Source organism: Geotrypetes seraphini, chromosome 1, assembly GCF_902459505.1.
Source record: "Geotrypetes seraphini chromosome 1, aGeoSer1.1, whole genome shotgun sequence".
NCBI lineage: Eukaryota > Metazoa > Chordata > Amphibia > Gymnophiona > Dermophiidae > Geotrypetes > Geotrypetes seraphini.
Genome location: NC_047084.1, coordinates 376,370,902 through 376,384,045, shown reverse-complemented (window position 1 = coordinate 376,384,045; position 13,144 = coordinate 376,370,902). Strand labels below are relative to the sequence as shown.

At 46.3% G+C, this 13,144-nt stretch overlaps 1 protein-coding gene across 2 annotated transcripts in view; it reads left to right on the top strand.

Annotated features, from left to right (window-relative positions):
* Positions 1-13,144, top strand: part of GTF2E2 (general transcription factor IIE subunit 2) — a 139,501-nt gene that overhangs the window by 102,117 nt on the left and 24,240 nt on the right. For both annotated transcript variants that reach the window (XM_033915672.1, XM_033915665.1), the window contains exon 7: positions 7,269-7,384. In XM_033915672.1, coding sequence (XP_033771563.1) covers positions 7,269-7,384 — 116 coding nt within the window. The remainder of the gene's footprint in view (positions 1-7,268; positions 7,385-13,144) is intronic.

Below are 13,144 nucleotides of genomic sequence, written 5' to 3'. Positions count from 1 at the left end.
AAGGGAGAGCATCCTGAACTTTTCCTTGACCAGACACTTGTTGAGGTCCCTGAGATCGAGAATGGGACGGAGGTCTCCCGTCTTTTTGGGTACGAGGAAGTAGCGGGAGTAGAATCCCTGACCCCTTTGATCTGGAGGTACTTCTTCGATGGCATTGAGAAGGAGGAGGGATTGAACCTCCCTCAGGAGGAGGGGGGTTTGAGAGGAGTGTGAAGCAGACTCTACGGGAAGGTTGTCCGGTGGAAGAGTCTGGAAGTTGAGAGAGTAGCCGTGGCGGATGATGTTGAGGACCCACTGGTCTGACGTGATGACTTCCCAACGGCTTGAGAAAATGGTGAGACGACCCCCTATAGGCTGTGGAAGAGGCAGCGAGGGTGGATGACTGGCTATGCCCTGGAGAGAAGAGTCAAAAGGGCTGAGATTGTTTAGCAGGCTGAGAAGGCTTGGAGGGTTGAGTGGCCTGGGATCGAGCCTGGGCATGGTGCTGCTGTTGACGGGGTCGCCGAGATTGTTGAGGAGGCGGATTGAGTGGTCTGGCTGAGAACCTCCGCTGGTAAGATGATTGAGGCCGATAGGGTCGAGCAGGCGGAGCCTTCTTTTTCGGCTTGATCAGGGTGTCCCACCTGGTCTCATGGGCCGAGAGTTTCTGGGTGGTGGAATCCAGGGACTCTCCAAAGAGTTCATCCCCGAGACAGGGGGCGTTGGCCAAACGATCCTGGTGGTTGATGTCCAGGTCGGAGACTCTGAGCCAGGCTAATCGACGCATGGCTACGGCCATGGCAGAGGCCCGAGAGGTGAGCTCGAAGGAGTCGTATATTGAGCGGACCATATATTTTCGCATCTGTAGAAGACCAGAGATGTGTTGTTGGAATAGCGGGACCTTGCGCTCAGGAAGGTACTTCTGGAGGGCAGACAGTTGTTGGACCAAATGTTTCAGATAGAAAGAAAAATGGAAGGAATAGTTGTTTGCCCTGTTGGCAAGCATGGCATTCTGGTAAAGCCTCTTGCCAAACTTGTCCATGGTCTTACCTTCTCTGCCAGGAGGGGTAGAGGCATAGACACTGGAGCCCTGAGTCTTTTTTAAAGTGGATTCCACCAGAAGGGACTCATGGGGCAATTGAGATTTGTCGAATCCAGGAATAGGAATGACACGGTAAAGGTTGTCCAGTTTACGGGGGGCTCCCGGTACCGTGAGGGGATTTTCCAAGTTTTTGTAGAACGTTTCCCGTAGGATGTCATGCACGGGAAGCTTGAGGAACTCCTTAGGAGGTTGCTCAAAGTCTAAAGCCTCTAGAAAGGCTTGAGACTTTTTTGAGTCAGATTCTAGAGGAAGGGACAGGGCAGCAGACATTTCTCTCAAAAATTTAGAAAAGGAGGACTGCTCTGGTTTAGAGGTGGCATCGGGTGCCGATGGTTCCTCATCAGATGAGGAGGGATCCTCCTCGGTACCGAGAGGAGTTTCCTCCCATAAGTCAGGGTCCCTGACCTCTGGTGCATGTCGAGACACCGGGGTGGAGGGCGCGGTATGGCGAGTCTTGGACAAAGACTTTCCAGAGCGCACCGAAACGGTACCAGGGGAGGACGACCGGCGTCTATCTCGGTCCCGAGAAGAGTGCCGTACCGCCTGGTGCCGAGGAGGATCCACTGTGGCCTGAGAATGAACCACTGGATCGCCATGAAGTTGTTGGGCCGAGAGGATCGGCATGGAGGTGTTCACCGGTACCGAAGGGGTGGACACCGGGGGCTCGGTACGGGGCTCGGGCCGGTCTGGAACCGGAAGGAGCGGTGCCAGGATAGTGGGCAACAGTTGTTCAAGTTGTTTCTTCAACTGCTCCTGGAGTTGAGCCTTTAAGATGGCCGAGATACGGTCATCTAGGGGTGGCATCGGAACCGCTTTCTTTTTCTTCGGTTCCTTAGATGCCGCTCCACGCCCCGGCGATGAGGAGGCCGATGACGAGGCACTCACCGAGATCGGGGCGGAGCGTTTGCGGGACCGGTGCGATGCCGGTAAGGACGGTGTCGCCACCGTAGCTGGAGGGCGCTCGAGGGAAGAGGAAGGCTTCTTAGCCGGCTTACCTGGCGCCAGCGACGCCGATGTGGGGTCGGTCGGTGTCGAGGTCGACGGTGCCGATTTTTGAGGTACCGCCGTTGAAGGTGAGGAGTCCATCGCCGACTCGGTGCCGAAGAGAAGAGTTTGTTGAATTCTTCGGTTTTTAAGAGTTCTCTTTTTAAGAGTGGCACAGCGGGTGCAGGAGTCCGCCCGATGCTCCGGACCCAGACACTGCAAACACCAATTGTGTGGGTCAGTTATGGAGATCGGGCGTGCACACCGCTGGCACTTCTTAAAACCGACCTGCGGGGGCATGAAGGGGAAGATAGCCTCCGCAAAATCGAAGCCCGAGGCCTGTATACTGGCAACAGGCCCCGCCGGGGCAAAACGAAAGAAAAAAGGGAAAAAGCAAAGTTTTTTTTTTTTGCAAATCAAAGAAAAAATAAACCCGAAGGTAAAGAGAGAAAAAATAAGGAAAAAAGCGCGAGCGGGAAGGCAAAAAAGTGGTTTCAACGGCCGTTGAAAAAACACACGCGTCTTCTTCGCTCCGCGGAAACGAAGAAACTGGGGACCACGCACTCCTCCGTCGGGCGGGAAGGCACTCGCGCACGCGCGGTGCGGCCAACTAGAAACTTCTAGTTAAAAAGGTCCGTACCGAGGGCTCCGTCGGTGACGTCACCCATGTGTTAAGAATATGCTGCCTGCTTGTCCTGGGATAAAGGCAATACTGATCACAGGGGTACAAAGCGACAAGGGCATAGAGGGTAGATGCTGGACAGGATAGATAGGGATGCAGAGGGAAATGGAAGGTGGATATGGAGAAAGAACATAAGAATAGTCTTACTGGTCCATGGTCTTCATTGGTCCATCTAGTCCAGTAGCCCATCCTCATGGTGGCCAATCCAGGTCACTAGTACCTGTCAAAAACCCAGAAAGTAGCAACATTCCATATTACCAATCCAATGCAAGTAGTGGCTTCCCCCATGTCTGTCTCATTAATGGACTATGGATTTTTCCTCCAGGAAATTGTCCAAACCTTTCTTAAAACTAGCAATGTTAACTGCTTTTACTACTTTTGGCAACACGTTCCAGAGCTTAACTGTTCTCTGAGTGAAAAAATATTTCCTCCTATTAGTTTTAAAAGTATTTCCCTTTAACTTTGAGTGTCCCCTAGTCTTTGTAATTTTTGACAGAGTAAAAATTGATCCACTTGTACCCGTTCTACACCACTCAGAATTTTGTAGACTTCAATCATATCTCCCCTCAGCTGTCTGTTTTTCAAGCTGAAGGGCCCTAACCTTTTTAGTCTTTCCTCATACGAGAGAGATTCCATCCCCTTTATCATCTTGGTCACTCTTTTTTTAACCTGTTCTAGTTTCGCTATATCCGTTATTGAGATAAGGCGATCAGAATTGAATGCAATACTCTAGGTGAGGTCACACTGAAGCACGAAAGAGGAGCAGGAATTGTGTGTGATTGTGATAATCTTAAGGAGGCCAAACATGTTGAAAAAGTGATGGCATAAGCTACAAGGATGCATTGGTATGTAGGGGAAGGAATGGTCAGTAGGAAAAAGGAGGTAAAGACGTCCCTGTGTAAGACTCTGAGATCTTTTTTTTAAATATATGCAATTCTGGAGACCACACCTTCAAAAAGAAATAAACAGGATGGAGTTGGTCTAGAACAGTGGTCTCGAACTCAAACACTTTGCAGGGCCACATTTTGGATTTGTAGATATTTGGAGGGCCTCAGAAAAAATAGTTAATGTCTTATTAAAAAAATGACAATTTTGCATGAGGTAAAAAACTCTTTATAGTTTATAAATCTTTCTTTTTGGCTAAGTCTTAATAATAATATTGTCATTTATAGCTAAAGTGACATATGATCAAGAAACTGTTTTATTTTACTTTTGTGATTATGATAAACATACCGAGGGCCTCAAAATAGTACCTGGCGGGCCGCGAGTTTGAGACCACTGGTCTAGAGGTTGACTGTTGAAATGGTCAAAGTTCTTTGTCATAAAGTGTATGAGGACAGACTTAAAGATCTCAGTAAGTATACTTTGGAGGAAAGAGAGGAGATATGATGGAGACTTTTAAATATATATGTGGCATAAATGCACATGAGGCTAGTCATTCAAATGAAAGAAAGCTCTGGAATTAGGGGACATAGGATGAAGGTAAAATGGGATAAGACTGAGAAGTAGCATCAGAAAATACATTTTCATGAATAGGGTGGTGAATTTGTGAAATGGAGGTGGTGGAGACAAAAACTGTATCTGAATTCAAGAAAGCTTGGGACATGTACATTGAACATAAGAACATAAGCAGTGCCTCCGCCGGGTCAGACCACAGGTCCATCCTGCCCAGCAGTCCGCTCCCGCGGCGGCCCAAACAGGTCACGACCTGTCTGTATCATCAGAAGGGGCTCCCTTGCCACCTTGGTTTCTCATTTAAGTCCTGTCTTCCTATCGAAGTCCTAACCCTCCGGTCTTGCACCTGCACGACCTGGTTTGGTTTCTATACTCATTACCTGGTTAGCTTTCTATACTTGTGTTACATCCCAGCTCCTCCCTCAGTATCCCATGATCCCTTTATCCTTCAGGAACCTGTCAATCCCTTGTTTGAATCCCTGTACCGTACTCTGCCTGATCACTTCCTCCGGTAGCGCATTCCAAGTGTCCACGACCCTTTGGGTGAAAAAAAACTTCCTTGCATTTGTTTTGAACCTATCTCCCCTCAGTTTCTCAGAATGCCCCCTCGTATTTGCTGTCCCCTTCAGTCTGAAGAATCTGTCCCTATCCACCCTCTCTATGCCCCTCATGATCTTGAAGGTCTCTATCATATCTCCCCTGAGCCTCCTTTTTTCCAGAGAGAAGAGCCCCAGCCTATCCAACCTCTCGGCGTATGGGCAGTGTTCCAGCCCTTTTACCATTTTCGTTGCTCTCCTTTGGACTCTCTCAAGTACCGCCATGTCCTTCTTGAGGTGCGGCGACCAATACTGAACGCAGTATTCCAGATGTGGACGCACCATTGCTCGATACAATGGCATGATGACTTCCCGTGTTCTGGTTGTTATGCCCTTCTTTATGATGCCAAGCATCCTGTTGGCTTTTTTCGAGGCTGCTGCGCACTGTGCAGATGGCTTCAGTGATGCATCCACCAGCACACCCAAGTCTCTCTCAAGTCTGCTGTCTCCCAACAATACCCCCCCCAATTTGTAGTTGAACAACGGGTTCTTTTTCCCTATATGCATGACCTTGCATTTGTCCACGTTAAAGCGCATTTGCCATTTGTTTGCCCAGTCTTCTAGCTTGTCCAGGTCTCTTTGTAGGTCCTCACACTCCTCCCTGGTCCTAACTCTGCCGCACAGTTTGGTATCGTCTGCAAATTTTATAACCTCGCACTTTGCCTCCTTTTCCAGGTCATTGATAAATATGTTAAAGAGTAACGGCCCCAGCACCGACCCCTGTGGTACACCGCTTGTGACTCCCCGCCAGTCAGAATATTGACCCTTTACTCCGACCCTCTGCAGTCTGCCCGACAACCAGTGCTTGATCCATCTGTGCACATCCCCTCCCACCCCGTGGTTCCACAGCTTCTTAAGCAGCCTTTCATGTGGCACCTTGTCGAAAGCCTTTTGAAAATCGAGGTAAATGATGTCTATGGGTTCCCCATTGTCCACCCGACTGCTTATTCCCTCAAAGAAGTACAGAAGGTTCGTTAGGCACGACCTTCCCTTACAGAATCCGTGCTGGCTTGTTCTCAATAGGTCATTCTTCTCGATGTGCTCGCAAATGCCATCCTTGATCATAGCTTCCACCATCTTCCCTATAATTGAAGTCAGGCTCACCGGCCTGTAGTTCCCGGGGTCACCCCTCGATCCCTTCTTGAAGATAGGTGTGACATTCGCCAATTTCCAGTCCTCTGGTACCTCACCAGTTTTCAAGGATAGGTTGCAAACATGCTGGATTGTGCCCGCTATTTCTTGTCTTAGTTCCTTCAGAACCCTTGGGTGGATCCCGTCCGGGCCCGGTGATTTGCCGCATTTTAGCCTGTCTATCTGTTTGAGCCTCCTTACTTACCTCTATGTGATCCAATTTTTCAGCCTGTTTCCCACTCATGAGCTCCTCTGAGTCCGGTATATTAGATGTTGGATCTATAATGGAAAGGAAAAGATAGTAGGTAGCATTAGATAAGCCATATGGTCTTTATCTGCCTTCATCTTTTTCTGTTTCTGACTTTTCAAATGCTTTTTGATCTGGTAGATCACAACTTATACCACTCAAGATCTCCAAGAATAACTGATGGTGTATGAAGTTGTTTAAGGGCTTTTTATCTGGAAAGATTCAGGGGTCCTTTTACCAAAGTATGCTAAATGCTAAGAGCCCATTTTATACCTATGGGCTTTTTAGCATTTAGCGTGTGCTAATCTTTAGCATAAGGACCCTTAGTAAAAGGACCCTTTAGGGAGTGAGGATGTCAGATATTCTATCCAAACCATGAGATGTAGTATGTGGAGTCCCACAAAGCTACTTAATATCACTAATGGTATTTAACTTCCTGATGTCTTCTTTGGAGCTAAGTTAAATGGAATTGGTGTCAAATCATTCATATATACAGGTGATATCATTTTATTAATACCATTCTCTTGGGATAGAAAGATAATAATGCCAACAGTATAGAATAGTTTCAGTTTTGGTAAAAAATCAAAACCCCAAAACTGGGCAACTTCAGTGCAGGGCTTCCACATTCAAATTCCTTATCTGTAGAGGCCAGTCAGACTCAATATGTGCCATGGAAGCAAAGGTAGGAAGTAGTTAATTGGCTGAAGCTGATTGGTTCCCTGTTGGCAAGTGAGGTGCACTGGTTATGTGCTTTGGACTGCTAAGGGACCATGAAGCTCCACAGCAGTGCTGTCTAGAGAGGAAGGAGAGGGGATGGTAGGATTTAAGAGGAAAAAAAAATAGAGGGCATTTGTTCTGGCCCTGCTGGTCCCTTGTGGGGCATTATAATATGTATTATAAAAGCTGCTACTGTTATGTATAAAAGCCATAATTTAGTTTTTATATTATTTTGAAAAGATAGTTTGAAGTCATGTGGCAGTACAGTATTACTCAGTGTTTATTGTTCACTCGTATTTACATTTCACTGCAAAATGACAGTGCATACCATCTTTGTAGATAGTGATTTGAGGCATGTGTGTGTTTGCCCTGCAGAGTTCCAAAAGCTTTGGAGGAGCATTCCTGTGGATTCCATGGATGAAGAGAAAATTGAGGATTATTTGAAGAGGCAGGGTATCTCCTCCATGCAGGAATCAGGACCAAAGAAAATTGTAAGAACTTTATTTTTCATTTTAAAGTCAATGTTGCTTTCAAAGGTACATTTCTGATTTTTAAAAAATTCCTGAGCCACCTAGCCCTTCACACTTACTACTTCCTTCTGGGTTTGCATTAGGTGTGGTACATCTCTTGTGCTTCCTATTGACATTAGGAGGTTTTTTGACTAAAACTGAATGGGGGTGAGATTTGTGAAAAAATATAAATTGCATAATAGTGGTGACACAATGTAATCTAAAAATACAGTCTCAACTATCTGACATAATGGGACCGATCTGTTGTTGAATAAGTGAAAAGTTGGATAATATAGAAAACAATGGTAATTCCTTAAAAACGCACAGAAAACATACTTTTATGCATAAAGGCCAGGCAAAGGGTATATTAATGACAATAAGGGATGCATAGAGGAGTATCGGCAACAAAGCATGGTTCCTTTGCAGAGAATTATGATCTCAGATCAAAAAATGGTTCCCTTGCTGCAAAAGCAGAGACCAGGTCCAAAAATTGCTGTACATACTTGAAAACATAGAAACATGATAGCAGATAAAGAAAGGCCAAATGACCCATCCAGCCTGCCCATCCACCCACTATCGCTTCGTTTCTCTAAGAGATCCCATGTGCCTGTCCCACACATTTTTGAATTCAGACACAGTGTTTGTCTCCACCACCTCTACCGGGAAACTATTCCACGCATCTACCAGCTTTTCTTTAAAAATGTATTTTCTTAGATTACTACTGAGCCTGTCACCTCTTAACTTTATGCCCTCTTGCTCTGAAGTTTCCTTTCAATCGAAGGAGACTCACCTCATGCTTATGTATGCCACATAGTTATCACCATGTAACAATTTTTTTGTTTGTTTGTTTCTGGGTAAAAAAATTATCTCTCAATGGTCTATGCCACAAAAGTACAGAAAATGGGTATCGCTCCTCTCAAACTTTGCTTTTGTGAAGAGAACTTTGATATTTTGAAATTTACCAAACTGAAAGCATGGTAGCATATTGTCACACGGCAAACAATTCATGGGGCAACCTTGCCTCATACCCCTACCTAAAGCAAACACTCCTGATACACCCCATTAACTAAAACAGTTGACCAGGGGTACTCGTATAACACCTGAACCATATCCAGAAAGGGGCCTCCTCCCATCCCATAACATTCCAAGAGCTGAAACAAATATTCCCAATGCATACAATCAAATGTCTTACACATATTCAGACTCACCAAAAGCCCACTCTGATGTTTCGTGGCCACATGTCCCAAAACAGCCATCACCCTCCACACATTCCAAACTGCCTGAGGAGCCTGAACAAACCCCACTTGGTCAGGGTGAATGATCCCAGGTAACAAGAGGAGCCAAACACTGAGCCAAAATCTTAGCCAATAGTTTTACCTCAAAGTTGATCACTCATCTAGGCCAGTAAAATTCCATTAGCAAGGGGTCCTTACCAGGTTTTGGCAATACAATAATAGTAGAAAAATTAGCATGTAACGGAAAGGACCCCCACTGTAGAACCTGGGCAAAATAGACCTCTAATGGTAATCAGATATGATTTTGCAACAATTTATAAAAATTCAGCTGAGAGGCCACCAAGTGAAAGCCTCAGAAGCATAGAATGAGGTGAAAAAAAGGGGAAGAGTAACATCTGCCACCCGAGCTATTAAGAATAGTGGCCAGAAAGCGCCCAAATAAAATTATCAAAAGGTCAACACAGTTCAGGACAAAGGGTCGGTCAAGAGAGTCTGAATAAAGTCCAGGGCCCCAGAGACCTCATCAAAAAACTTAGTCTGGCCAGCATAATCAATATGCAGCTTGGCAAGATACAACAGCGCAAACTTGAGCCACTTCTCCACCAATAGTTTACATGCTGAAGCGAAAGTTTTTCGTTGGGCCTGGACCAAGACAGAGTAGTCCTGAAAACACAAGATCTTTCTATTATTGTAAGTGAGCGACATCCGCGAGCGCAAGGCAGACAATATAGTCTGTTTATGCTCAAAGTTTAAAATCTTGAAAATAACAGGTCGGGGCCGCTGTCTGGGGTCCTACATGTTTGGCACACTTTATATGGAAAGGCCTAGTTTGCTCAGTTAACTGTAATTCTTTTGGGATTCAACAAACCCTGCAGTTCACTATAAGCCAGGGACTCCGGTATTCCAGTCAAGCGTAAATTGTTCCTGTGCGAGCTATTTTCTACTTTCTTTTCCAAGGCTGAAATTCTTGGGTGCTGGCCTGGTCCTGTGCTTGATCTTTCAGATCACTCGTGGCTGTTGTTAATCCATACATTCAAGCTTCATAGAGTCCAAGTGATCATAGGCCTCCTCCACTAATCTAAGATATGTTGTAGAGCACTGTTCTTCAACCGCCGGTCCGCAGAAAATTTCTGCCGGTCCGTGCAGAGCTGACGAGATTGATTAACTTCAATTTCCTGCCGGTCCACGCAGGGCCGACAAGATCGACGAGATATTTCAACTGGTCTGTGCTGGGCCGGAGAGATCATGGGGAGCCTCCGACAGTAGCTTTCTCCCCTCTCTGCAGCTCTTCTTACTTACCAGCGCAGCAATTCACGAAGGCAGCCTTTGGGCTTTTGCTGAGTCGCAGCTGCCTCTGATGATGCAACTTCCTCTTTCCTCAGAAGCGGCGCGACCCAACAAAGGACCCGAGGCTGCCTTCCTGAATCGCTGTGCTGGCAAGTAAGGAGAGCTGCTGGGAGGGGAGAAAGCCACTGTTGGAGGCTGGGAAGCTGCTGGGCAAAGAAAAAAAAGGAACAGCTGCTACTGGACCTGGAGAGGGAGAAAGAGAGATGCTGCTGGGAGGGGAGGAGGGAAAGGAGTCTGGGAAGCTGCTGGGCAAGGGGAAAAATGGGACAGCTGCTATTAGACCTGGAGGGAAGGATAAGGAGAGATGCTGCTGGGAGGGGAGGAGGGTAAGGAGTCTGGGAAGCTGCTAGGCAAAGGGAAAAATGGGACAGCTGCTATTAGACCTGGAGGGAAGGATAAGGAGAGATGCTGCTGGGAGGGGAGGAGGGAAAGGAGTCTGGGAAGCTGCTGGGCAAGGGAAAAAAAGGGACAGCTGCTACTGGACCTGGAGGGAAGGAGAAGGAGAGATGCTGCTGGGAGGGGAGGAAAAGAAGAGAGTTACTGCTGGATAGGAGGAGGAAGGAAGGGAGAAGGAAATAGCTGGCAGGGAGATTAGAGGAGGGGAAGGGGAGAGACAGGCATGAGAAAGTAGATGGGAAGGGGTCAGCAGAGAAATAAGCAGAAAGGGATAACGATGCTAGATCTGGTGTAGGAGAGATAAAAAGCTTTGTGCTGTCTGCTGGGAGCTGTTCTTTTCAGCACCACAATCCACTCAGGGTGAGTGAACAACTCCCAGCAGCACTTGCAGTTCTATGCAGATTAGCTCTTCACTCAAGCTCAATCAGCTCCACTGCTTGGGTTTCCTCCACTGGCCAGTGACAGGTACTCCACCCTGTCATAAAATGGGAAAAAAATGGCAGACAGTAAAAGGGGGGACAAGACATTTTTTAGATATATTAGTGATAGGAAGAAGTGCAAAAGTTGTATTGTGAGACTCAAAAGGTGAAGGGGAGGAATATGTAGAAGCTGATAAAGATAAGGCTGAATTGCTTAACAAATATTTCTGTTCCATATTCACAGCTGAAGTGCCAGGAATGGAACTGCAGAAAACAAAAACAAATAGGGCTGGAGGTGTGATAGACCAGTGTTTTTCAACTCGGTCCTGGTGTACCCCCTTGCCAGGTTTTCATAATATCCACATTGAATTTGCATAAACTTGATTTGCATACACTGCCTCCATTATATGCAAATTTCTTTCATGCATATTCATTGTGGATATCTTAGAAGACACAACTTCCACACCAGCAAATAACTGTCTATCCTTCCTCAATGCCTTATCCTTCCAGATCCTAAACCCACAAACCACCCATGAAAAAGGTCATCAACTAGACATTGCAGCATTCATGACTCACCAACCATCCAACCCAGCAATCCAAACTCCCAACGGAACATGGTCCCCATCCCTATGGTCAGACCACTACACATACAACTTCAACATCAACTGGACCAAGACCAAACCCACACCTCAATCCAAAAAATCCACATACACCGCACGCAAACATATCGAGCCAACCATTTTTTGGTCAAAAATAGACGAAACTATCCAAAACTGCGACCCAAAAGACTTCATCTCTCACTGGAAGAATGTGACCACCAACATCCTTGATGAACTGGCCCCTCTACAAACCAAAACCAGAACCAGCAGGAAATCAGACCAGTGGTTTGATAATGAATTGCTCCAACTCAAAAGACAGTGTAGAAGATTAGAAAGAAAATGGAGAAAAACTAACCGAGATCAAACAAAAACCGACTGGAAAAAAATCAACAAACAATACAAAAATCTACTAAAGGACAAGAGGAAAACCCACTACACTAATCTCATAGGCACGGAAACCCAAGATTCCAAAAAACTATTCCAAATCTTGAAAGATCTAACAGACACCAAACCCTACACAACCACCAATAACACCCCCCCTCCCTCAGCCATCCTCTTAGCAGAACACTTCAAGAACAAAATTACCAACACCAGAGCCACTCTCAACCTTACCCCACCCCATCAAATACAATCACAATCCACCCTTCAGAAAAAGAGTCAACTGCAGCAGACAGAACATGGTCACAGTTCCCCAACACACAATGGTCCCAACTCAATAAATTCTACAAAAAATACAGCCATGCCTCCTGTGACCTCAACCACTGCCCCTCATATCTCCTTACTACCTCCAGTGTAAAATTCAGCACCATACTTCTACAATGGATTCAATCCACGCTCACAGAAGGCATTTTCCCTGATGACCTCAGCGAAATCATCATCACCCCAATTCAAAAAGACCCAAAAGTACCACAAAACCACCCATCTAACTTTAGACCTATTGCCTCCATTCCGCTATTTGTCAAAATTATAGAAGGCCTAGTAGCCAAACTCCTCAACAACTACCTAGATGACCATAACCTACTCCACCCCATGCAATCAGGCTTCAGAACCAACTTAGAAACATAGAAAGATGACGGCAGAAAAGGGCCATAGCCCATCAAGTCTGCCCACTCTATTGACCCACCCCATTAAGTCTGAATGCTAATGACCTAGTTCCTTAACTCGACCCTCGTAGGGATCCCACGTGGATGTCCCATTTATTCTTAAAGTCGAGCACGCTGGTGGCCTTGACCACCTGCACCGGAAGTCTGTTCCAGTGATCTACCACCCTTTCTGTGAAGAAATACTTCCTGGTGTCACCACTAAATTTCCCTCCTCTGAGTTTGAGCGGGTACCCCCTTGTGACCGAGGGTCCCTTGAGAAAGAATATATCGTTTTCCACCTCGACACGACCCGTGACGTACTTAAATGTCTCAATCATGTCACCCCTTTCCCTGCGCTCCTCTAGGGTATAGAGCTGCAGTTTGCCCAGTCTTTCTTCGTATGAGAGACCCTTGAGCCCCAAGACCATCCTAGTGGCCATCCTCTGGACCGACTCAGCTCGAAGCACATCTTTCCGGTAATGTGGCCTCCAGAATTAATTGCACACAGTATTCCAGATGGGGTCTCACCATGGTTCTATAGAGTGGCATTATGACTTCAGGTTTACGGCTGACGAAGCTTCTATTGATACATCCCATCATTTGCCTTGCCTTTGATGAGGCCTTCTCTACTTGTTTGGCAGCCTTCATGTCTGCACTGATGATT